Consider the following 26,526-nt stretch of genomic DNA (forward strand, 5'->3'; position numbering starts at 1 on the left):
CAAGAAAGTTTTAAAGCGAATAAAAGTTGAGCAGCTCTCAGATGTGAACTGTAGACTAAAATACACAAAGATTATTGAAGATAAAATGAAAGAGTGTGAGAACAGAAATCAAACCTTGGAGATTCAGTGGTAAACTCTGAAGAAAGATTTGATTGATTCTGCCAAAGAGGCATATGGTGAGGTTGTCTGCAAGAATAAAAAAATCAGAACTCCCTGGTGGACACAGGAAGTTAAACAGGCAGTGAAGGAAAAGAAGAAAGCATATCAAAAGATCCTGTCAAATAAGTCAGCTTGTGCTCTTAGAGAATATAGAGACAAATGCAAGAATGCTAAACACTGTGTAACACTAGCTAAACAAAAGTCATGGGAGGACTTTGGAAAGAATATAGAAAATAAATATCATGCAAGGTGGCAAAATATTCTGGAGGTTGTTGAAGAAGCTTAGGAATGGAGGAAAGAGTGCTGTAAAAGGAGTTAGAGATGATACAGGTGACATGAAAGTGGGAGAAAAAGATATCCTTGAAGTATGGAGTAATTGCTTCAAAAAATTGCTAAATGAAACAAGCAGTGATAGCACAGTGATAAAAAAACACTCAACAGGCATGCAGTCAGGAATACATATCCGTACTTGAAGTAGAAAAAGCCATCAAAGGCTTGAAATGTGGAAAGGCAGCAGAAGTAGATGATATTGATTCTCGTAGACAGGCTTATACATTGGTTATGCATTATTAAAACACTTAAGGAATAGAACAACGTAGTTAAGGATATAAATTAAATTAAACTTTAATAAATATTTTCCGATATTCCGGCAATGTCACATTGCCATCTTCTAAAGGAACTTACACAAAAAAGCACGTGCACGTAGGCACTACAAACACAGTAACTGGGAATGAAGAGATGAAGCTATTGTTCTCCTAAAAGTCCTGATGGTGCCCTCTAGCGGGCTAAGTAGGTGTTCTTGGCCGTTGGGCTGAAGGTCTGCTGATGTAAGCCTCCCAAATTTGGGGCAGTCGCATACAACCAAATTTGTTGAGGTTTGGAGAATTTCTTAGGGCGGAGGCTGATTCCATAAATAGTCTTTCGTATTTGTATTTGCTATGGTGTATTACTGTAGCTTTCTTCCACCGTATTCTGTGGCGTGTATCCAGAGCATGGTGCCGCAAGACCAGAATGGCTGTAATTGTGAAACCGGATGTAGTCCTTGTGTTCAGAAATTCTGATATTCGCTGTCCTGCCTGTTTGGCCAAAGTAAGACAGATTACAACTGAGAGACCTGGTATACACCAGGTAGGTCTTTAGTGGAGCAGATAAGGGATGCAAATTTTCTGTAAGGTTTGTAACAGGAGGTCAGGTCATGCTTTTTTAAGATTTTGGTATTCTTTTCCGAGGTGCCTCGGATGTAGGGAATGGTGATGGATTTAGAGTAATCCTTGTTGTGGATGGGGGATCTGTGGTTTGTAGGTTCTAATATTTTTTGGATTTTTTTGGGGGGGTAGCCATTGGCTGAGAAAGTGTTGAGGATGCGATTTAGTTCAGTGTTTAGGGCCAAGTCGTTTGAACAGATTAGTTTAGCCCTGTTGTATAGTGTTTTCACTACTCCATATTGTTGTGAGGGGGGGGGGGTGGATTGTTGGTGAATGTATCTGCCTGTATGGGTGGGTTTTCTGTAAACTGAGAAAACCAAGGATCCATTAGGCTGGCGGGTGACTAGTGTGTCTAGGAAAGGGAGGCTGTTGTTTTCCTCTTTTTCCAGAGTGAATTTGATTTTGGGGTGTTGGTTGTTTAAGTGTGTTAAGAAGGAGAGAAGTGTTTCAGAGCCATGTGGCCAAATAGCGAACACATCATCAACGTAGCAAAGCCATATGGTTGGTTTTTGTGGGGCAGAGGCTAAGGCTTTTTCTTCAAAGGTCTCCATAAAGAAATTGGCCAATGGTGGGGAGAGTGGTGAACCCATGGCTGTCCCCTCTATTTGTTTGTAAAATTTTCCCTGCCAAACGAAATAGCCTGAGTTCATTGTGAACTGAAATAAGGCTGAGATATCGGGAGAAAATTTAGCTTGGATTAGCTCTAAAGTTTCCTTGACTGGGACATTTGTAAATAAAGAGGACACATCAAAGCTGACCATTATGTCAGTATGTTGGAGTGTAAGGTTTTCTACGCTGGCTTTGAAATGGGCTGAGTTTTTTTTATGTGTGATAGTGTGTGAGCTCTTTGGCCAAATGTTTAGCTAATTTGTATGTGGGGGAATCAATGCCATGCACTATGGGACGTAATGGTACATTTTCATTGTGTATTTTTGGGAGTCCGTAAATATGGGGGGGGGGGGGGTATAGAGTTAAACAGTTTTAATCTGTTGGTAATGTCTACAGGCCAAGAAGTGACTCTCTTAAGGAGCCTGTGAAGTTTTCTAATTTGAGATTTGGTGGGACTGTAATTGATGGGGAGGTAAGTAGCCCATTCTAAGAGAAGAGCATTCAGCTTACCTGTGTAGTCCGTTTGGTTAAGGACTACAGTTGCGTTTCCCTTATCCGCTTTGGTGATAACTATTTCTTTATTATTCTTCATTTCCTGTAGAGCTTTATATTCCTTGTTGGATATGTTGGATTTTGGTGGGACTGCTTTGGAAAGGACACAAGCTACATCCAGTCTCACACTGTTGGCAACTTGATGTGGAAGGAGGCGGATTCCGCGTTCGATCTGGATCATAATATCCTCACTGGGTATTTTTTTGGGAGCAATCGCGAAGTTGTGGCCACGTGACAGCGCGTTGATTGCTTCAGGGTGACTGAAGAAAGGTTGATTACGGTATTGGTAGCAAGTTTTGGAAGGACGGTAGAGTTCTTTTTTAATTTTTCAAATTTTTTCATCTGTCGGCCTCGTATTTTTTTTAATTCTTTGTCGGCAGCGGTACATGAGACGTCACGTAAAATCGACCAAAGTTCGTGGTTTAAAGTGTATGAAAGCTCATCTTCGACGGCACGAATAGCTTCGTTAATGTCTGCTAAGAGCGACCGCGTGGCAGTGATTTGTTCGCGTAGCTAGCGCGGTTATATATTCGGAGAGCTTTTTGTGACACAAACCGTTGCTTAAATTTTACACAGTTCGGGATTACTTTATTATCCCGGCAGCGTTTCAGGAACGCTAGACGATTTAATTGTCTAGACAGCTTCAATTTCAATTTACCGTATTGGCGGGCCTTCCGTGCGATTGTATCTCCGTGGATGATGTTGATTCTCGTAGACAGGCATATACGTTGGTTATGCTGTTGGTTCTAATAAAATATTAGAACCTACAAACCACAGATCCCCTCCCCCCTTCCACAACAAGGATTAGTCTAAATTCATCACCATTCCCTACATCCGAGGCACCTCGGAAAAGAATACCAAAATCTTAAAAAAGCATGACCTGACCTCCTGTTACAAACCTTACAGAAAATTGGCATCCCTTATCCGCTCCACTAAAGACCATCCACCTCCCTTAGACCTACCTGGTGTATACCAAGTCCCTTGCAGTTGTAATCTGTCTTACTTTGGCCAAACAGGCAGGACAGCGAATATCAGAATTTCTGAACACAAGGACTACATCTGGTTTCACAAGTACAGCCATTCTGGTCTTGCGGACCATGCTCTGGATACACGCCACAGAATACGGTGGAAGAAAGCTACAGTAATACACCGTAGCAAATACAAATACGAAAGACTATTTATGGAATCAGCCTCAGCCCTAAGAAATTCTCCAAACCTCAACAAATTTGGTTGTATGCGACTGCCCCAACTTTGGGAGGCTTACATCAGCAGACCTTCAGCCCAACGGCCAAGAACACCTACTTAGCCCGCTAGAGGGCACCATCAGGACTTTTAGGAGAACAATAGCTTCATCTCTTCATTCCCAGTTACTGTGTTTGTAGTGCCTACGTGCACATGCTTTTTTGTGTAAGTTCCTGTAGAAGATGGCAATGTGGCATTGCCGAAATATCAGAAAATATTTATTAAAGTTTAATTTAATTTATATCCTTAACTACGTTGTTCTATTTCTTAAGTGTTTTAATAAAGTAGATGATATTCGACCAGAAATGCTGAAGTATGGTGGTATAAGAGTCTTACAGTGGCTGCACTGCATAGTTCAGAAAGCCTGGACTGAGGGACGAATTCCCGATGATTGGAGTAGAGCTCTCATAGCACCCATATATAAAAAGGGAAATAAAACTGAATGTGAGAATTACAGAGGTATTTCCCTACTGAGTGTTCCTGGCAAGATCTATGCAAGTATACTTGAGAAACTGTTGAGAAGAATTGTGGAAGAAAAGCTTGGTGAAGAACAAGCTGGATTCAGGTCAAATAGAGGCTGTCAGGATCAGATCTTCACTTTACGACAAATAGTCGAGAAAGCATGGGAATATAATAAAGATCTGTATTTAAGTTTTGTCGATTTGGAAAAGGCATGTGACAAGGTGCCAAGAGAGAAGCTATTCAATATGCTACAGTTATATGGTGTCAATGGGGCATCATTATATCAAGCAATACTTAGTCTTTATTTGAGTTGTAAGTCAGCAGTTAGAATTGAAGGAAGTACAGGAAGATGGTTTAATGTTAAATCTGGTGTGAGACAAGGATGTACATTATCCCCTCTGTTATTCATTATCTATATGGATCACATTATGAAGGAAAGTGGTATTAAACATGATATCAAAATCGGAGATGTTAATGTCAGCTCTTTGCTCTATGCGGATGATGTTATACTTCTAAATAAATCCGCTACAGGTCTGCAAGATTTTCTGACTAAATTGAATAGCTTGTAATAGATATGGTATGAAGGTCAGCAATAAAAAGACAAAGACAATGAAAATAGGCAGAATCATTGAAAATGTCAACTGTGTTGTGAATGGAGATCCTGCGGAACAAGTAAAACATTTCAGCTACTTAGGCACGATTTTTACTGAAGATGGTAAATTAAATATAGAAATAGACAACAGAATCAGCAAAGATGGTATGGTGAGAAGTCAATTGAATAAATTCATATGGAATAAGAGAGAAATTAGTCAAAGCACTAAATTAGCTGTATACAAGACAGTGTTCCAACCAGTTTTAACTTATCTGATCTGAGAGCTGGGTTAGAAGTAAAACACTTGACCAAAGACTAGAGACCACAGATATGAGAGTCCTGAGAAAGATTATAGGCGTGAACAGATGGCATAATGGCAATATCATATTAAAAACGAGGATATTAGGAAAGAACTTGACATTGTCAGCATCCAGGAATGCATTAGCAGAGCTAATGTCAGGTGGTATGGTCACTTAAACAGAATGGGCAAAGAAAGATTAGCAAAACATATTTAAACAAATATGTTCTCTGCCAGGTTGGCAGGAAAACGACCCAGAGGAAGACAAGATATAGGTGGATTGATACGGTACAAAGTGCCTTAGACAATAGAAATATAAGATCTGATAATGTTGGAGTCTTGACAAGTAAGAGACTGATTTGGAGGAAAATTGCAGACAGGAAGTTAGTAATGATGTAATTTTTTTTCATGTAGTACTATCATATCCTGTACACCCCTTGAGGGCACATGGCAGGAATTTGATGATGAAAAAAATTATACTTGACAAGAAATTATATTCTTGTTTTTGTCATTTACCCAAGTGTGAAGTGAAGGGAGGTGACTTCACATTAACCTCATATTGAATTGCCCCAATATACTATAATGCATGGAACATCCCCTCTGAAAGTGCATATTATCATGCTTTATGGGAAGGATTACTATGTAAGTGGATTTCAATTTTACTGTAATCTTAGCAATGAGAGATAGATCCATGGAGATAATGAGAGCTATATCAATGCAAGCATAACATTTTTATTATATAAGTAACAAAATGTTACCATCCATCTATTCACTGGATATCATCAGATGCCATATGATCACTATTCCTTGATGATGTACTACACCAGTCCTTGCCAATAATAAACATTCATCCCATGAAATGCATTGATTACCTTATTATTGGAATGGATTCACCTTCTTCTGCCATGCACAAAAGTGTCAAGGGGTCTCTCAACTGTGGTCAGACAACACACACACATATACGAGGTAGTATTAAAAAGTTTCGAGACTAGCTCTGTTTACGAGAAATTTCTTTATTTATCTACGTTTACACACTATCATCTTCAAAATAGTTCCCTTGAACATCAATACAGTGCTCCCAGCATTCCAGGACACTTCTGGAATGTCCTGGAAGTCCTTCTTTTCGAAGCATGTCAAGCAACTTCTGTGATTCGCACTGGATCTCCGCAATGGTGTCAAAACGGTGACCTTTGAGCTGGATCTTCATCTTCGGGAAGAGGGTGAAGTCTGCAGGAGCCAAATCTGGCTAGTAGGGTGGGTGTGGAAGTGAGATCATGTTGTTTCTGGTGAGAAACTCGTGTGAGGAGAGCTCGGTGACAGGGTGCATTGTCGTCATGGAGCATCCAGTTTTTCGCGCGTCACAGATCTAGTCGCTTTTGACGAATGTCCTCCCTCAGATGCTTTAAAAGCTGGCAGTAGAACTAGCTACTGACAGTCCTGCTCCTGAGGACGAATTCTCAATGCACAATGTCGCAAATGTCAAAAAAGATGATGAGCATGCTCTTGGTCGAGCTGCAGACCTGCCTCGCCTTTTTCGGTCGTGGAGATGGACTCTTCCACCGTGAAGACTGTTGCTCCGTCTCAGGGTCATATCCATACATCACTGGTAATGATCCTCAACATGAAGGATGGGTCATCCACGGCACACTGACGGAGTTCTTGGCAGACTTCGAAGCGGTGTTCATTCTGCTCCTGAATTAGCAGCCTGGGGACGAACTTGGCAGCAACACGGTGCATGTTCAAATCATACGTGAGGATTGCCTGGACTGTTCCGTATGACACACTGACAATGGCAGCAATGTTGTGTGTTGTGTTCTATGACGATCCTCATAGGTTTCGACATTGTTTTGGGGTTCAGCTCGTTGAAGGTCTTCCTGATCTCTCATCGTCTTCAAGCGATGTTCTTCTGCTCTCAAAGCACAAGTGCCACTCAAAACACCTCGAACGACTCATTGCAGCATCGCCGTAAAATTGCCGAATCATGTGAAACGTCTCTGTGGCAGATTTGCCCAGTTTCATGCAGAATTTCACATTTGCTCTTTGTTCTAACTTGCTGTCCATGATGAAATCGCAGATGTGGTAATGCAGGTCAGAATAGCATCAGTTGCACAGCTCCCGATGTCTTTTGGCACACTGACTTATGAAGGTAGGTGCTCCCTGTGACTGTGCATGCAGCCTTGTGCTGCCATCTGTTGGCGTGTTACAAACCTAGTATCGAAACTTTTTGATACTACCTCATATATATATATCGAGGGGGTCTGGAAAATTCTAATAGATACCTAGAACAAAAATTATGTTAAATCAACTGATATAACCAAGAGAAAGAACATAACTTGGTGAGAGAGACCATGAGGTGATTACCTGGGTGTTGCCAGCAATGTGAGGACCTCTGTGAGAAAAGGGTATATGCGGAACTACAAGTGGGGAGGGGGATTATGAAGAGCTCAGGAGACAGCTTGTGGGTGTAGCATGGAATAAGGAGTTAGCTGGAAAAGAGATCAATGCAGCATGAGGGATTTTCGAGAACTATCTTGTACAAGCAATGTCTAAATATATTCCAAGGGTCAGAAGGTTAAATAGGGTAGGTGTGAAATGGATGAATCAAGAGATTTAGCATATGATACAGAGAAAAAGGGCATTATGGAGGCAGCATAAGACAAGTGGTAATAACCAATTCCATGAGGATTACAAAGACCAGGCAAGGCAGGTAACTTGGTTGGTAAGAGTAGTAAGAGTGACGTATGAGCAGCAGTTGGCTAATGAAGCCAAAAAGAATCTTAGACTTCTTTCAATATGTAGCCACCAAAAAAAAAAAAAAAAAAGGATGATTATGGAAGGATGACACAAAGATATAGTGGAGATACTTAATGAGCAGTTCATAAAGGTCTTTCAATCTTCTGAATGTGACTTCCTCGAGAGATTAAGAGCAGTTGATGATGGGGAAGAGAGGCTGACCGTAAGTGAGCAAGAGGTGTATGGGAAGTTGAGCAAACTAGATGTTAATAAGGTTGTTGGACTTGATAATATATCACCAAGTATTTTGAAGGAATGGGAGTTGACAGCTGCCTTGACATATTTTTTTAATCTGAGTGCACTGGGTCAAGTTCCTAAGGAGTGGAAGGAGGACAAGATTGTGCCGCTTCATAAGGGAGGTGATAGAACTCAAGCATCAAATTATAGGGCTATCTGTGTGTCAGGTGTTATCATTAAGTTGTTTGAGAACTAGGATCCAGAATTGGATCCTAGATCTCCAACAGCTTGTCAGAACTAGGATCCAGAATTGGGTTGACAACAATGACATTATCTTTGATGGACAGCATGGATTTGCTAAAGGGCGGTCATGTTTTAGTAATCTACTTACTTATTACAATAAGGTGACTGCTTCTTAGACAGAGGAGAGGGATACACAGTAATATACTTAGATTTCGCAGAGGCTTTTGATAGATTACTGCGTGATAAGTTGATAGTCAAACTAGAGTGGATGGGGTTGGATATCAGATTAGTGCATTGGATTGGAGACCGGCTATCTTATAGGTATCAGCAAGTTATGTATGGGGGAGCAATCACTAGTATATTAATGATATTGGCGAAGATTTGGATGGAGATATTCAGTTGTTTGCAGTTGATGGAAATTTGGGATGAATCATGAAGAGTAGAGAAGATGTTGGCTTTACAAGAAGACCTGAATAAATTGAGTGATTGGGCATGGAAATGGGAATGCAAGTTCGATGTTGCAAAATGTAAGGTTTTAAAATTTGGGAAACAAAGATGGGGTACAGACTTTATGCTTGGTTAGGATATATTGTAGGAGGTGGAGGAAATAAGAGATCTTGGGGTGATAGAGGATAAGGATTTGAAATTTAGGGGACACATAGCCAAAATTGTGAAGACAACACAAAGACTTCTGGGAATGATGCAGAGGACACGGACTTGTAGAAGTAGGGAGATTCTTGTTCCATTGTATAAGGCTTTGATTAGGCCACGCATAGACTACTGTGCCCAGATTTGGTCACCTAGTTTTCAAAAGAACCAAGAGATGTTGGAAAGGGTCCAGAGGCGAGTGACTAAAGTAGTTTTTGATCTGGAATGTCGAATAGGAGGAAAGATTGAGAAGATGCAATTTACAGTCTGGTGGATAGGAGGAAGAGGGGAGATATGATAGAGACAACAAGTTAGTAAGGGGTTGTTATAGATCAGGAGTGCCAACTAATGTTTGCATAAGATCTACATTGTCCATACAGATATACCAGAGATCTACCTTTTTCAAAATTGGAGTATAAGGTATAAGATTTCTAATTTATGTTTAGACAAAGAAAAAATTATCGTAATATTATTTATTATTACAATATATTATTATAATTATTGTAATATTAATTAGTTATGATGCTTAAAAGAATATTGCAGTTTTTTAACCACACTGATTAAAATAAATTGCCCGATGAACCAGCATTACTTATTCTACACTGCAACGAGTTCACAATTTTTGCATAATTTTGTGTCTAATTAGCCAATGCATTTCTCAAACATGACTCCAAATGCTCGAATGTTAATGTGGTACGACATTTTGACTTAATAATGTTCATTTGTGAAAATGCCGATTAGCACAAGTATGTCGAACCAAAACGAGCGTTAATATTTTCCGCACATTTTCTTAAGTTGGGATACTTGCATTCCGGTAAATATTTCCAAAATCTCTCTTCGTGTGTCCTTGCTTTGACATAAACATCATTTCTTATTGTTATTATTTCTTCTTCTTCTAGCATAACAATATGCACATCAAAAATAAAGGAAAGGTTTTCTGCTATTATTTCTGGCTTTACGTTGGTATCAAAAGGAAAACTCATGAAGAGAATTACATTCTCAAGTTTCTTGAAATCCTGAAAGTGGTCGTCAAATTCTGCAATTACTTTCCAAATTTCACCAATATATTTATTTCCATTGAAATTAGCAAAAGCAGAACTACTTAACTGTGCGGTCATATTCGGAAAATTATATAAATTGTTATTTTCAAGCTTCACTATCAGTTGATTCAATTTTTCTTTAAAAGCATTGATAGAACTAATCATATCAAAAATTGTTTTCCTGGGACCAAAGTTCTAGGTTTAATTCATTTAATTTACTGGTTATGTCAGTCAAAAAAGCTAAATCCAATAGCCAAATATCATCCTTTAATATTCGTATTAGTTGCCCCTATCAGCAAGAAATTGTTTAATTTTTTCAATTAAATCCCTAAATCTTTGAAGAAATTTGCCCTGACTTAACCACCTGACATCAGTACGCATAAGCAACTAAGGTCCATCATTATCACTTTTTTCCATTTGAAACTTAAAAAGGCACCTTTGCAGAGTTTTTGCCCAAATTGAATTAGAAATCTTGAAAGCTACGTTCATAATTTCTTTCATATTTAAAACTTTAGCACATCAACAAGTGCTGTGTGATTTGGACGATGTGATAAAACCGTTGCAATGACCTGTTAAAGCTGGTGCTCCGTCTGTGGTAACTGACACTAGTTTATAAAGCGGCAGTTGAATGGTCTTGCCGTGTCGCCTCGTGTTTGCCCTTTATTGGAATGATAGTAAGAAATTCTTCTTTAGTAGAAAAGTCTTTAAAAACCATTCTAATAAAAATAATCATTTGGGCAATGTCAACTGCATCAGTAGATTCGTCCAACTGAAGTAAAAGGGCCTGAAAATGCTTAATATCCAGCATTAATTGCTCTTTTAGATCCAAATTTATTTCTTTTACTCGTTTTGCAACTATATTTCGTTGATAGCAGCAACTATTTCTGATTTATTTTCAAAATTACAAAACAACGATTCAGATGCTGCAAGAAATGTTTTTTTAAAAATTGCACCATCACTAAAGGGTTTCTTATGTTTGGCAAGAATATGGCTCACTCTTCAATTCTTGAATTTTGACTTTTCGTAAATCACAGTTACGTGGATACGCCATTTTATAGCTGCTGTGCACCGATTTAAAGTGTCGTTCCAAGTTCCCTTTTTTCGGCAGAGAAACGCTTCCATTGCAAATCAAACAACAACATTTATCTTTGATCATAATAAAGAAATAATCATGTTCCCACTCTTGATGATAGTGATATGTCTTTTTTTCATAGTAGTCATGATGGTACAATTTTAAATTATATTACAACACTTTAAACTTCAAAATTTTAAATTTGTAGCTGAGCACTAGCAGAAAACAAACAACCGAGTTTATAATACTGCTATCGTTTATACATCGAGCTTCACATTATGTTTGTACAGTGCATCAAAGCGAACAAAAACCCAAAGTGGGCATGTCTATGAGTGCACATACATTTCCAAGTACACTTCACAACAAAAGTCTCACAGCGGGAAATTTAAATATTTTTAACTAATATCTTTAATTTTTCTATTGAAATTTTTGAAATAATATTCAATTTAATATAATTGAATTATAAACTAGAATTATTGTACAAAAGTATTTATTTTAAGTTTTTAATTAATGTAAATTTTAAATAGAACCATAATATAGATTATTATTTGATAAATAGGATAACATTATTTATTTGCTTTATCGTATTCGAACTCATCTATATATTATTTTGAAAATTGAGACAAAATAAATTTGCGATTGATGTTATCAACACCCCTGTTATAGATCAATGTTGGAGAGGTTCTACAGAAAACAGTGGGAGGTCATCCCTGGAAGCTGTATAAGGAGGGTGTGAGGATGGGAATGAGAAGCAGGTTTTTTTGCATGCAAAGTTGTGAATCATTAGAATGCTTTGCCTGAGAGTGTGGTGTCTGCAGAGAATTTGAGTGTGTTTAAAGTGTGGTATGATGAGCTGTGTGTATGATAAAAGGATATCCTAGATGTCTCTTTGACTCCATGGGTTCTTGGGTATATATATAATAATAATATCTTAAAACTCTTTAACAGTCATGTTTCATCAAATTGTAATAATCTGTTCTTTTTCTTTTAAGATATATAAGAAGATATAAAATTAATTAATTTTTGTTCTAGATGTTTATCAGAACTTTCCAGATCTCTTCCTTCTATATGGTGTTCATATAATAAAATAAACAACTTCAAAAAGAAAATAATATTAAGTGTTAAGCTGGAAATTTCAAGTATATTTAAAATACTATTGATTATCTTCCTATAATATTTCATGAAAAAACTTATCTTTAAATAAATCATACAGAATTTGTTTTAATGAACAAAATCAATTACCTTGAATATTCATCTCGAATTATCTTCAAGACTGAAAGCAATGACATCAAATTAATGACGAAACCACACACACACACAAAAAAAAGTATTAAGCTGAAAGTTTCAAGTAATATATTAAAATACTACTCATTATCTTCCTATAATATTTTAGGAAATAAATTCGCTTTAAATAAATCAAATTGCAGGACTCCATATGATGTCATACTTTTTTTTTTTTAAGTTTAATTAAAATCATATTGACAAAATAACATTACATAAATCTATTACAATTACAAATCAATTAATATTTGAAATCATCTACTTGATGATTTCCACTGCTGGATGTGAGATAACTTCTTGCTTAGTAGAGAGTCATTAAATTATTATTATCCTAAGATCCCAATGAGTCAGAGAATGAGCTAAGAGGTTTCTTTGTCATACAGCTTATCGTACCTTGCCTTAAACAAATTCAAACTCTCTGCAGACACCCCACTCTCAAGGAAGGCATTCCAATCATTTACAACTCTCCATGCAAAAAACTTGCTTCTCATTTCCTTGCCCCTCCTTATATGGCATGCAGGAATGACTTCATGTTCTTCCCCAATGTCCCACCATTTTATGAAAAACCTCTTCAACATTAATCGATAGCAACCCTTACCAACTTGTACATCTCTATCATATCCCTCTCTGTACACCCCCTCTTCCTCCTATCCACTAGACCCTGTAAACTGTATCTTCTCAAACTTTGTTTATATTCAACATCCCAGAGATCAGAAACTGCCTTAGTCAATCACTTCTGGGCCTTTTTCAACATATCTTCATCCTTTTGAAAACCATGTGAACAAATTTGTGCACAGTAATCCATATGTGGCTAATCACAACCTTATACAATAGAACCAGAATCTCCATACTTCTACAAGTTAGTATCCTTAACATCATTCCCAGAATTCAATGTGTTGCCCTCACAATTTTGGCAATGTGTCATCTAAATTTTAGATCATTACCATCATTCCAAGATCTCTTATTTCCTCCACCTCCAACAAATCCACCAAGCATAAATTCTACATCTCATCTTCGTTTCCCAAATTTTAAAACGTTTCATTTCACAACACTGAACAGGCATCCTCATTCCTGTGCCCATTCACTCAATCTATTCAAGTCTTCTTATAAGGTCACTTCATGTTCTCTGCTTCTCATAGTTCATCCCAAATTTGCATAATTTGCAAACAACTGAATATCCTCATCCAAATCTTCACCAATATCATTAACATACAGGTTAAACAGCAGTGGTGCCAAAACAGAACCCTGCAGCACATCACTGGTGACTTTCCTCTTCCAGGATACTGCTTCCTCATATACAACCTGCTGATACCTCTCAGACAGCCAATCTCCAATCCAATGCACTAGTCTAACATCCAACTCCACCTACTCTAATTGACTATCAACTTATCATGCGATAATCTTTCAAAGCCATTGCAAAATTTACATGCTACTTGTGTATCTATCTCCCTTGTCTGATGGCTTCATTGGATTACTAGATTACTAAAACATGACCTCCCTTTAGCAAATCCATTCTATCCATCAAAGATAATACCACTGTTGGTTTTCACCAGCTTCTCCCCACAACACCTGACATGCAGATAGATCTAGAATTGATGCTTGAGTTCTGTCACCTCCCTTATGAAGCAGAACAATCTTGCCTTTCTTCCACTCATTTGGAACTTGCCCCAATGTAAGATTCATATTAAACAAAAATGTCAAGGCAGATGTCAATTCTCTGGCACATTCCTTCAAAATATGCAGTGATTATATCATCATATCCCATAGCCATATTAACATCAAGTTTGCTCAATTCCCCATACACCTCTCTGTCACTTATAGTCAGTCTCTCATCCTCATCATACACTGCTCTCAAACTCTCCATAATGTCACATTCAAAAGAATGAAAAACCTTTGTGCACTGCTCATAGCATATCTTAACTATATTCTCCGCAGTAGTTGTTTTTATATACCATTTTCTCCATTCAATGTCATCTTTGCAATTTTTTTTTTTTTTTTTTTTTTTTTTTTTTTTTTTTTTGCTGGCAACATACTGAAAGAACTCCATAGGATTTTTTTTTTTTTTTGGTTTCATTAGCTAACTGCCACTCATACTAAACTTTTGCTGCCTTTACTAACCGAGTCACCCTCCTTGCCTGTTCTTTGTAATCTTCATGGAATTGATTATTACCACTCACTGTTGTCTCCATAATTCCTTTTTTACTCTGTATCACATGCTTAATCCCCTCACTCATCCATTCACACCTACCTTACTTAACCTTCTGACCCTTGGAATATATTTAGACAGTGCTTCTACTAGATAGTTCTTGAATATCATCCAAGCAGCACTGATCTCCTTTGCGCCCAACTCCACATTCCATGCTACACCTGCAAGCTGTCTCCTAAGCTTCTCATAATCACCAGCCTTGTAGTTCATCATATACTTTTCCTCATAGAGGTCCTCACACTGCTTGAAACCGCCTAGGTAATCACTTCATGGTGCCTCTCACCAACTGGAGGGTGATTTGACACCTTATTTATAATAACGTCCTCTGATAAGATGATCAAATCCAAGCCTCTCAATCCTTATGCACCCTCTGTTACATACTGCCTGTAGTAGTTGTCCCTCAAAAACTCAAGAAACTCATTTACTTCCAGTTGGTATCCCATCATCCCAGTCTATATTTCTGTACTTAAAACCACCCCATAACAATCACCCTTTTCTCATTTGCTTGGCTAATTTGCTTATACATTTCATTGTCGCTACCCCTCCATTACCAAATTTATAGAAACATCCCACTAAGCATTTCATTCTCTTCACCTCTATCTCATCAATACTGCCTCAAAACTATTACCAGTATTTCCCTTTACATCTCTGCCTTATATAGACATAACTCCTTTTCTGTCATTAATAGCACTCCACCTCCCTTTTTACACTTTCCATCTTCACACAAAAACATCTTACCTTTCCATCTCTGTTCCTGTCAGGATATCATCCTCATCCAACCATGTTTCACTTATTCCAACAATTTTTGGGTGAACAAAATCATAGCAAGCAACTATTTCATAATCACTTGCTTCTGGTACTTCTAGTATTTGTATACAAACATAACAGTTCATGTCTAGATTAATAAGAAGTTTCACTGATACTGCTAATTAGATGTGGCTTCTCCATGCCTTCCTCAAGCCATTTCTTTTTCTCATAGTATAATATTTTAAATAAAGGCTTCATGTGTAAGAGAAAACTAAATAAACTTTATTACTATTATATATATTTTGCCCATCCCAGAACCTTCTTCAAATCCAACTATTTCTCCCTACATCCCAGGCCATCCCATTCCTACACACATTCACTTCCTCTTTGAACATAGACTTTTCTCATGCTGCGTTCCCTGTCACTTGTTCTCTTATTCTCTACACTCATGTTACTCACTTCTCCATTCATAAGTATCACTTCATTCTCTCCTTCCTTACTTTTCTGTTCTTTCACACTGCTTCTTACTTGCTCATATTCATTCTCTGCACTCATTATTTTCATTTCCAGCAGCACTCTCTCTCTCCAAATGACTCACACCAAAACTATTCAAACACACTCTTATACAGTTCAATGCTTCCTTGAAAATCATTCCACACATCAACAAACAGCACTCCTTTCTTTTCACACATTTCTGCTAACATATCATTCATAATTCTTGCTCTCTGCCTCATCTTATCACTATCATACCTTGACAACACACTGAATACTATCACAGTATTATATTTTATCCTTCTCAACACCCTCGTGATAGTCAATCTTACATTCTCCTTGTTCCCAGTCAAGACATTTGTGCCTAATACCACTACCAACTCTTTTGCTTTCTTACTCCTCAATCACTCTATTCATTTTACCTCCAGGAAAACAAACTTTTGCGCATCTTCTCATTTACCACACCTGTAATAATGAAATTCCCACACAACACCACTCGAGGGTCTTTCGTTACCTCTTTCATACAGACATCATTTGTTTTTGTGTTCTTCAGTCTTCCATACATATCTACAACTCTTTTCATTTCACTCCGCATCTGTTTCATCTCTTTTTCATTTTCACCAATTTGGCTTTCAAATCTTGCATCTTTTATTTAAATGTCATCGTTCACTCTCTCTGTTTTGTTGCCAGTCATATACTTGAAATAACAATGAAATAAAGTTTCATGTCTGAGAATTCTGGAGCATAGTTCTTGAATTACAGTACTCTGCTGCACCAGAGTTCTCTTTAGTACAGCTTAATAGAACATATTCTACAAATTTGTACTTTTCATGGTAACCGAAATAAACTACCAATTCTTTTGAAATAAAAAAAGATAATATCCTTCTATTCATATTAGTTGCATTTAAAAAGGCAAGTAATGTGAAAAGACAGTCTGTTATGTTTTTAATTACATACTGTAATTAAAAACATAACATGTTACCTAAAAAGAAGAAGTTTTTCTTTTTTTGGGAACTCAAAACCAGAATTTCTAGGAGGATGAACTATGTCACCCACCCCCCCATACTGACTTTTAAATGCATTTGTTCATGGGATTTGAAGTACTTTATCATGAAAAAATGTCATTTATTATAAGGCTGTAATATTTCAGCTAAATCAATCATTATTTTTATTAAAAAAAAAAAAAAAAAAAAAAAAAAAAAAAAAAAAAAAAAGAAATCACAACACAGGGATGGGATGTTGAAATCTATCCAAAACAGTGCCACATTTCAGACTGTGGTTAAAGAAAAAGGAAGATCTGATTATTTGATTTCTGAGCAGAAGAATGATGAGAAACTCCCCCCCCCCACAAGAGACTGTTCAACCTGTAGTACATTAGTACAATAGATGGTACAATACCAGTTAACACACTGGTACATGACATGCGTAACGTTACATGAAATTTGATACCAGCCAGGGCATCGACCAGATAAACAATGCCACTGGAGTTTTTGTTAGGGAACCAGGGCAAACAGTGAAAAGTCAGCTACTACAACAAACTTCTTGAATAAGATAATAAATAGGTAATAACAAGTAGATTAATGTGGACAAATTTTTGATATTGCCTTATCTAAGTTCACGTGCCTATGAACTGGAGAGTAAGACTTATTTCTGCCTATGGTCCCACAAAAGATTCTACTAAAGAAAAGAGAGGGAATTGTGATTCATTAGAGAAATTTCGTAAAATTTGGAAAAGAGAACAAAGCTATTACTTTATCTATCTGTATATATCTATTACTATACTATAACTAGCAACACCTCTGCTACTAATGGCTCAGTTAAGTAAGTTTGAGCGTGGTTAGTAGTTGGAAGGGGGACAATCGTTCGATGCTGTTGTCACACTCTCCCTCGTTGAGCCTTTGGACTCCCTGGAGGTGTCAAATAATAATAATAACAAGAAGAGCCTCTGAAGTTCAGTAGGTATAGACGAAGCTCTCTGGTCAGAAAGACCTGGGTTCAATTCCTGTCCATTGAATGCATGATGTGGGGGGGGGAATTCCATGATGATGTGAGAAACCATTATCTGGTCTCTTTTGACTAAAGGTGAGTTAGTTGGTCTCATACGGAGGTAGAGGGTTTTATTCACCCAGAAACTCGTTTTTTGTCCCTCAGAACAAGCAAAATGGCCCCATGAACACACACAGATTTACAGTCATAAAATACACATTAATCCTTCATTAGGAGGGCTGAATCCATTCTAAAAATCCCATATGAAATAAATACTAGCAATATATTCATTATGGTTGAAACATGAAATGATCAGCTTTAGTTTGAAGGATAAAAAAAGTGAATATTATATTGAAAAGAAAAGTGTAAGGAAGTTTTAAAATGAATCAAAGATGAGCAGCTTCAAGAGATGAACTGTAGACTCAAATACACAAATATTATTCAAGAAAAATGGAAAATTTGAAAGCAAGAAGCAAACTTTGGAGATTTTGTGGCAAACCCCGAAAAAAAAAAAAACCATTCATTTAGCCAGAGAGGCATGTGGTGATGATGCCTGCAAAGAGAGAAAAATCAGAACTTCATAAATTTAGACAGCCAAGGAAAACAAGAAAGCAGACATAAGTTCCCAGCAAATAAATCAGAATATGAAGATAAATGTAAGAAAGAAAAGCAATGTAAAAGCAGCTAAACATAAGCCATGGAAAAACTTCAATAAGAATAGAGAAAATAACTGATATTGAATTAAAAGAAACACACACGTATTAACCACAGCAAAAATTATTTAATTGTAAATATTTCATCTTAAGTATCTTAAGACATCATAGTATACAGTAGTTTAAACAATAATAGGTATAACATACAGTTAGGGCGCATGATTACAATAGAATCTCATTAAACATGTGTAACGTGTTAACAGAAGTAAAAATAAATAAATTAAAAAAAAAAAAAAACTAATAATAATAATTATTTTACACAATTTTGTATGACAATTTCCCATACTTTAGGAATAGTAAGAACGCTGTGTGATTTAAATTTGGTCTGTGTAGTAGGGCTTCAGAACTTTCTTTATATAAACGTTCATGTTTATATAAAGATCTATGTAAAAGTTTAGACTTTTCCCAATGAAGCCTATGGCTTGGATTTAACTGTGGTTAATACGTGTGTTTCTTTTAATTATGATCTCACCACAGGTTTCGTTATATAAAAAAAAAACTGACATTGAGTTAGCAAGGAGAATGGTGACATTATAATACTTTTGAACTTTGTTAAAGCTTTTTACAAGATTTAGCTTGGAAAGCTGGTGTGTAAACTGGAGGATATGGGATTGAATTATAAAATCGAACTACAGGAGAAATAATGTAGAGAAATAAACTGGTTTTCAGAGTCTGCAAAAAGTGTTGTTGAATGAAGTGAAATTGGATCTGCAAAATCAGGTAAACTAAAGGAAAGGGAAGCAGTTGAGTGGATATGCAGATATTAACGAGGCAAATGAGTGTAAGAATGTCCATAAAAAGCCAAAATTAGTACCACTGGTAACAAATCAGAATGGGATAGTCAGGACGGTGGTGGGCCTAAGTGGTTTATGCACTTTATGTACACTAATGTCAGAAGCAATCAGAACAAGGGGAGAGCAGTTTTTGGCATTGGTTAGTATATCCTTGACATAGGTTACTGGCATTGGTGAGACATAGCAGATGAAAGATGATATAGTTGGTGGGATACAATCTGAGGTATAGTGTGTTCATGGAGGGCAGAAAGAAAAGAATGGTGTGGGGAAGGAGTGTTACTGATGATAGCTGATGAACTGCAACCAAAGAGAGTAGAAGTTCAACTGTAGGACAGTGAAAATAGTATATTTGAAGCTATCTGGTGAGAGATTGAGGCCAGCAGAACAAAAAATACAGTTGGATGCTTCTATAGACCAGGGGATGGAAAGAATGATGGCGATAGTATTGCATTGGCAAATAAGCTCAAGGAATGGAGGTCAGATAATTATTATGGAGATTTCAACTATGGGACTGGAAGGAGGCAAGTACACATGGAAGAAAGGAACTGGAATTTATGCAGTTACTAAGGAGTAATTATCTGAGGCAGTGATGGAATATACTAAGGGTTAGAGAGAGTGCTAGATCTAATAATTGCATCAGAGAATTTCTCCATAACCAATATGACCAAGTTGCCAACAACTGCTCTATATCCTCAATAATAATGCATACATGACTGATGTTGTATTACGTAATTTTAACAGTCATAGTATTAACTGGCATTACACAAAAGTCCAGTGAAGATGGAGAACTGGTTGAAAAATGGGCTGAAAACCTTTTTCTAAACCTGATACATAATCCAAAACTCCCTGCATCTTTCAAGGAAGTGAGGCAATAATGCTAAACTCATATTTGTGAGCTCAAAAATATCTAACATTTGTATTAAAAAGGTTTTAAATCCCATTCCACATACTCAATATAGACCTATAATGCTTCAATTCAACCCAGCCCATTAGCCTAACACAGTCCCTTACAGTAGACAACGATTTAATTTCAAAAAAACTAATTGGAAGGGTTTCATAGAAGCTCTTCACGGCTCTATAGCCAGTCTCTCCAAATCCTCGAGAGTATCCCCAATTCTTAAAAATACTGAGGAAACTTTACACCAAACACATCCCCCAAGGATGTCACACAAACTGCATTCCAGGCCTTCCCAGTAATTACAACTTTGCAACACCAACCACTACTCAGAGGAGACTATCCATGCAGGAGAAAAATTATGCTCCAAGATGGCAGAGAAAAGGCATTTTTCATGGAAAAAAAAATAGAAGCCATTGATATGACCCATAGTAGCAGAAAGCATGGAACTTTATCAACAGAGTTAGGAAGGATTTTGCTAAGCCATATGAGCATCCAAAGGTAACAGCTAATCAAATTGCTTACCAACTGTTGCTGAATGGAAAATTTCTTAAACAGTACCCAAGAAATAAGATATTTAAAACCCAAGTGAAAAACAAAATATGACTAACTCAGATTTCACCATCAATGAACTCAATGCTGCCATAAATCTATTAAAACCTAGAAAATCTGCAGGCCTTGATGATATCCATTATGAACAAATTAAACATTTTGGATCCAGGATTAATGAGTGGTTATTAAAACTATACAACATGTGCCTCAGAACCCTAAGGGTACCAACTATCTGGAGGCATGCTAAAGTGGTGGCCTTTCTGAAATCAGGGAAACTCCAACCAAAGCAAAAAATTACAGACCTATATCACTACTAAGCAACCTCTTTAAACTCTATGAACAATTAATTTTGAATGGGCTACAACCAGTGGCGTGTTGGTAAATCTTTAATAACCGACTCGCTTCATGAAAAATTTGATTCTTCACAAAGTTCTATTGTATCTTCAGATGTCTTTGTTTTTGCTTCTTCAAATTTTGTCCTTTTAATGTTTAAGAAGTTTTGTTCTATTTCATTTTTTCAATTAATGGCTATCTGCTTTTTCAACTGCAAAACTCTAACCCTAATTAAAATTATTTTAATTATTAAAAAAAAAGAAAAAACCAAAATAAAAACATATATTAAAGAAAATTTTCCTATATTACCTACAATTACCTATTATTAAATGAAATCCTGAACAAAAAAAATGTAACACTAATATTACCACTCGTAGTCGATCAAATGACCAGAGACATAGCTGTAGCGACGAATTTTTGTATTTATCGATAGCACAACGATGTTGCATTTCCAAGAATTTAATGTTGCAAGTTCTTGGAAATTCGCCAAAAAATAAGGCATTATTGTTTATTCAAATACCCAGTTCGGGAGTTTTGATAACGTGTTTGTGTTTTAATGAATATAGACATTGTTTAGTAAATAAAATCGTTTCCAAATTCCCACTCGTGAATTGAGTTTGTGTTTTGTGAATTCTCCTTTATGCATTTATTTTTGATAATAATAATAACTTATGTAAGTGTTTATTATACAATTTCAAAATATTTACGAGAAAAAGTATATACCACCATTCATCATCTATCCTTTCATAAAGAATTTTAATAACCGGCTCGCCCGACTTAAAAACATTAACAACCAGCTCGCTAAATTTGAAAAATTTTATTTGAGCCGGTCCCAACACACCACTGGCTACAACCCCTAATTGAACCCCCATCTTATTGCTGAGCAAGCTGGTTTTAGACCAGGCAAATCCTGTGCATCACAAATTCTCAACCTCACTTGATATATAGAAAATGGTCATCAGCAAAAACTAGCCACAGGAGCAGTCTTTGTAGACATAACTGCAGAATATGATACCATAAACCTAGGGGTCTTCAATCTTTCAGACAGTGCGAGCCACATTAAAAATTTCAATGAGGCCTGTGGGCCAAGCTATACTGCAGTATTTAGAATTGTAAGATGCTTTCCAGATTCACAAGGAACACTGTGCATTTGAAACTTTACATAAAATCCTATAAAAATAAACAAACTCGGCTTTAAGAGTGTAGTAGGGTTCATGATAAGTAAATACAATCAATACTTGAAAAAAGATAATTTAATGCAGGAAACATTCATTTTTTACAAAGTCAATGGGAAACTTGGTAATGCTTTTCCTGACCAGCTTGTCAATGTTGGAAGTCGCTATGCTCAAAGTATTCATGAGGTGTTGGTCCATAATCTGAGTTCTTGTCTTCACATGCTTCATTTTGGAGAAGAACTGCTAACATAAGTATGTGCTTCATAACAAAGCGCACATCTTCAAAGCATGCCGGTGAAGATTAGGGAATGTGTCCTCAGAAATGTAGTCTTTGTAAAATGTAAGCAAGGGCACACTGAATAATTTTTCTCTCAAAGAAGTCGTTCTGGAGTTCAAGCAACTCTATTTGTACTAAGCCTGGCATTTTTGGCAGCATTGACGCTGAATGGCATTGAAAATAAATCTAAAGAAGACTGTTGGTTACAAAAATCACTAAATCTCTCTTCAAACTCACTTCGCAACACAGCAGTTCTTGTCAATTTTGTAGCATATTCATCAAGAGACGAACAGTTGGACTCATCGAGAAGCTGAAAATGAGTTAAGTCTTTTTTTGCAAGTTGTGCCTGCCAAAGTTTGAGCTTGGCCCACAAAAGCTTTGATGTGATCAAACAGAGTGTGCACCAGTTGATCGGGATTGTAGCTGTGCATTTAGGTCATTCATATGCAATGAGATGTCGGTCAAAAAGCCAAAGTCTGTCATCCACTTCGGATCGTTGAATTCCACAATCAGCTTTCCCTTGGTTTGCATGAACTGCTGTATTTCGCTCCTTAAGTCAAAGACTTTTAAGAACCTTCCCTCTGCTCAACCAATACACATCATTATGATAAACCATATCACTGTGATCTGCTTCGCACTCTTGAGTCAAAATCTTGCCCTAATAATGTTGACAACAGTCACAATAACTTTCATGACAATCTCAAATATAATAGTTTTTGTATACAAATTCACCTGGTGGATTAAACAGTGGTAATGGACGAAATCTTTTCCTTCTAGTTCTGGTTCTTTCCATAGCAGCGCAACAAATCCTTCATTCTTTTCCACCATAGCAGGGGCACCATCAGTTACCACGCCATCGAGGTTGGTTAAGCTGAGGTCAAAACGCTGGAATGTTTTCTTGGCGGCTTCAAGAATATCAGTGCCTTTCGTTGTTCCCTTCATAGGTAAAAAGCAGTTCTTGTCACAGTGAATTGTTGATCAATGCCACGGACAAAGATAGCCAGTTGTTCTTTAACCTTCACATCTGTGCTCTCATCTAAAGCAAGTGAATATGATGTAAATTCGGACGACTGTTTTTTTAAGTTCCTTCAATATCATTGGTATTTTCGGTATTAAAAAAACCGAATACCAATATCATTGGTATTCGGTTTTTTTAAATATTTCCTTATTATTTGGGCACAGAATTTCCTCAGCAGCAATCAGACACTCTTTCACAAACTCGTCGCCTAAGAAGGCTTTTGAATTTTTAGCAATTTCTTCAGCTATTACATAACTTAATTTGATGCACGCTTCGCTCTCTTCTCGGTGCCTTTAAAATGTACCCTGCCGGCATTTTATATCAATTTGGAGATAGTTCATTTTGTCCACATGAAGCTGCCCTTGAAGGTGATCGAAATTGGATGCATGCTTTGTCTCATAGTGTCGATTTATATTGTATTCTTTTGATACTGACACTGACTCACGACAAATTAAAAACACTGGCTTATCATCGATTGGAAAAAAAAAGTACAAATTGGTCCACTTTTCATTAAAAACCTGACAAGAATCAATTGATTTACGCTTTTTATTTGTAGACGCCATAGTGATGGAAGGTGAACCCAAAAAATGATTCAAAATGTCAGTGTAACTGTTATTATCCACTGAATATGTCTCACACTAATGAAAAAAGTCTGGCAACATAAAACCACAATAGGCTACGGCTGACAAGATGAACCTGCATGAGCTTATACACAAATATCACACTGTTCACGACTGAGTGACTGTGGATGAGATCCTCTTCTATTTACATGAAAATAACAAGGTATCGAGAACCTTCAAGATGTATCTGGAAGGCACTAGACAGCGCACTCGAATGAACTATTGTTTCAACCATCTACCTGCGACATTAGTACTAGCACTTAAATACTGCTTGGCGATGGTAGATGGCTGAAGGAGTATGTCTATTTAATACTTATTCTTATAGGAGTTTATGTAAAGTATCAAATGCACAGCGTTCCTTGTGAATCTGGAAAGCATCTTACAATTCTAAATACCGCAGGCTTCATTGAAATTGTTTTTTATTTAATCGTGTTTTAATGTTAAGTAGTTATTTTTTCAAAATGGCAGGTATGGCCAAAAAGCTCTGCAGGCCATAGGTGGCCCACGGGCCATGCGTTGAAGACCCCTACCATAAACCATCTCATACTCAGAAATAAAATATAGAGAATACTAGAGATTATCGCCTTGTCCTTCTGATCCAATCACTCTTCGAAAAAAGATACTTTTCTGTGGGCCTGGGGGATAGGAAGAGCATTCCCCCCAAAAAACTACCCCCCCCAGGAAAGTGTATAATCACAATTACTTTTCAACATCTATGTCAATGATCTCTCTCTCTCCGTCTTTTGAGGAACTAGAAATTTTATTTATGCTGATGACCTTGCCATAGCTACTCAATCAAAAAATTTCAAGTCCACTGAAACTATTCGATCACTTGCCTTTATTAAGTCTAACTATTACAGCAGTAATCAATTAAAACCAAACCCCTTAAAAACCCAGAACTGGCCTTATTGTTAAGCTGGAAAACTGGCCATTTCCAGCTTAACAATAAGGAAGCCAACAGGAATCTTGGGAAGGCTCTAATATAGAACATTCCTGGAACCCAATCTACCTTGGTGTGACTCTCGATTGCACTCTTTCATATAAAACACACACAGAAAACACAAAAGCAAAAGTTAATGCAAGAAACAGTATACTAAGAAAACTTACCTCCTCCAAATGGGGTGTAGACCCTAGCACACTGAGATCTTCTGCCTTGGCCCTTTGCTATTCTTCTGCTGAATATGCCTGTCTGGTATGGTCCTGATTCTGCCATGTTAAAACACTTGTCCCGGCATTGAATGAAAGCTGATGCTTAATGACAGGATGCCTGAAATCAACACCACTAAGAGACCTGTATATATACTTTGGCTTGTACTGCACCCCCTTCAATTCGAAGATCTGCATTCTCAGCTGAAGAAAAATGCGGACAAATGAATAATGAACACCACCCAATATTCGGCCAGACTACAGTGACCCAAAGACTAAGACCCTCACATAGCTTCCTAGCAACTGTTGAACCACCATCCTTGTCTCCTCAGAGACAAGACTTCAACAATGGCTTACACCATATCTTGAGAATAAAACTGGTATTCCAACAGCCAAACATCTTCCATGTGGTGCCCACTTGGACTGGAATACTTGGAAAAATCTCAATAGACTTCGAACGACAGGATGCTGCAAACAAAACCTCATCAAATGGGGTCTGCCTCACTGGACTAGATAATTGTGACTGTGGGACAACTCAGTCAGTCCATGGAACACCTTTCTTGTCCCCCTTCTAACATCCTCATTTATGTAAGGTGTTACATCCTGCACAGAAAGAGCAGTTTTTTTTTTGCTCAGGATACTAGAGCAGTGATTCTTAACTGGTGTTCCCTGGAATACTTGTGTTTTGCGAACTGGTTACAAGTGTTCCGCCAGTGAAAAAAAGTCACATGACAGAGTTCTGAGTATAATTGGCTACTCTGAATAAAAATGATGAGGGAATTATTTTTGCTATAACAGAACAATTAAGTTTGCACCTGAAACAAAGTTCAAGTCTAAAGATGATACAACACCATCTTTAGACTTGAACTTTGTTTCAGGCGCAAACTTAATTGTTTGCATACTTGGGATTAGGAGTTAAAATAACCAAGTTTATAAAATAACTTGGTTATCCTAATATATATATATATCCCTTATCCAGTGACTTGGGGAAGACCAGACTCCTACCAGGCAGATGAGGAAAGCCCCAATACATTACTCCGAATAAAGAATAAGGAGCCGTGGACCAAAGGGTGTGGCAGAGGAAAGGCAAGCCGTCAACACTAAAATACCTAAAACTTCCACGGATTACACGATTACTGGGAATACATCTCGCACTACCGCATGCAGGGTAGCCAACGTGCCAACATGAGCCTCACATA

At 37.2% G+C, this 26,526-nt stretch overlaps 1 protein-coding gene across 2 annotated transcripts in view; it reads right to left on the reverse strand.

Moving 5' to 3' along the window:
- eIF2Bbeta (eukaryotic translation initiation factor 2B subunit beta) overlaps positions 1–26,526 on the reverse strand; it is a 280,714-nt gene that overhangs the window by 194,883 nt on the left and 59,305 nt on the right. For both annotated transcript variants that reach the window (XM_090396840.1, XM_090396841.1), the window contains exon 4: positions 12,335–12,365. In XM_090396840.1, the coding sequence (XP_090252966.1) occupies positions 12,335–12,365 (31 nt within the window). The remainder of the gene's footprint in view (positions 1–12,334; positions 12,366–26,526) is intronic.

The sequence above is a fragment of the Typopeltis vanoorti genome, chromosome 8 (genome assembly GCF_054136105.1).
Source record: "Typopeltis vanoorti isolate ZY-2024b chromosome 8, IOZ_Tvanoo_1.0, whole genome shotgun sequence".
Classification (NCBI taxonomy): domain Eukaryota; kingdom Metazoa; phylum Arthropoda; class Arachnida; order Uropygi; family Thelyphonidae; genus Typopeltis; species Typopeltis vanoorti.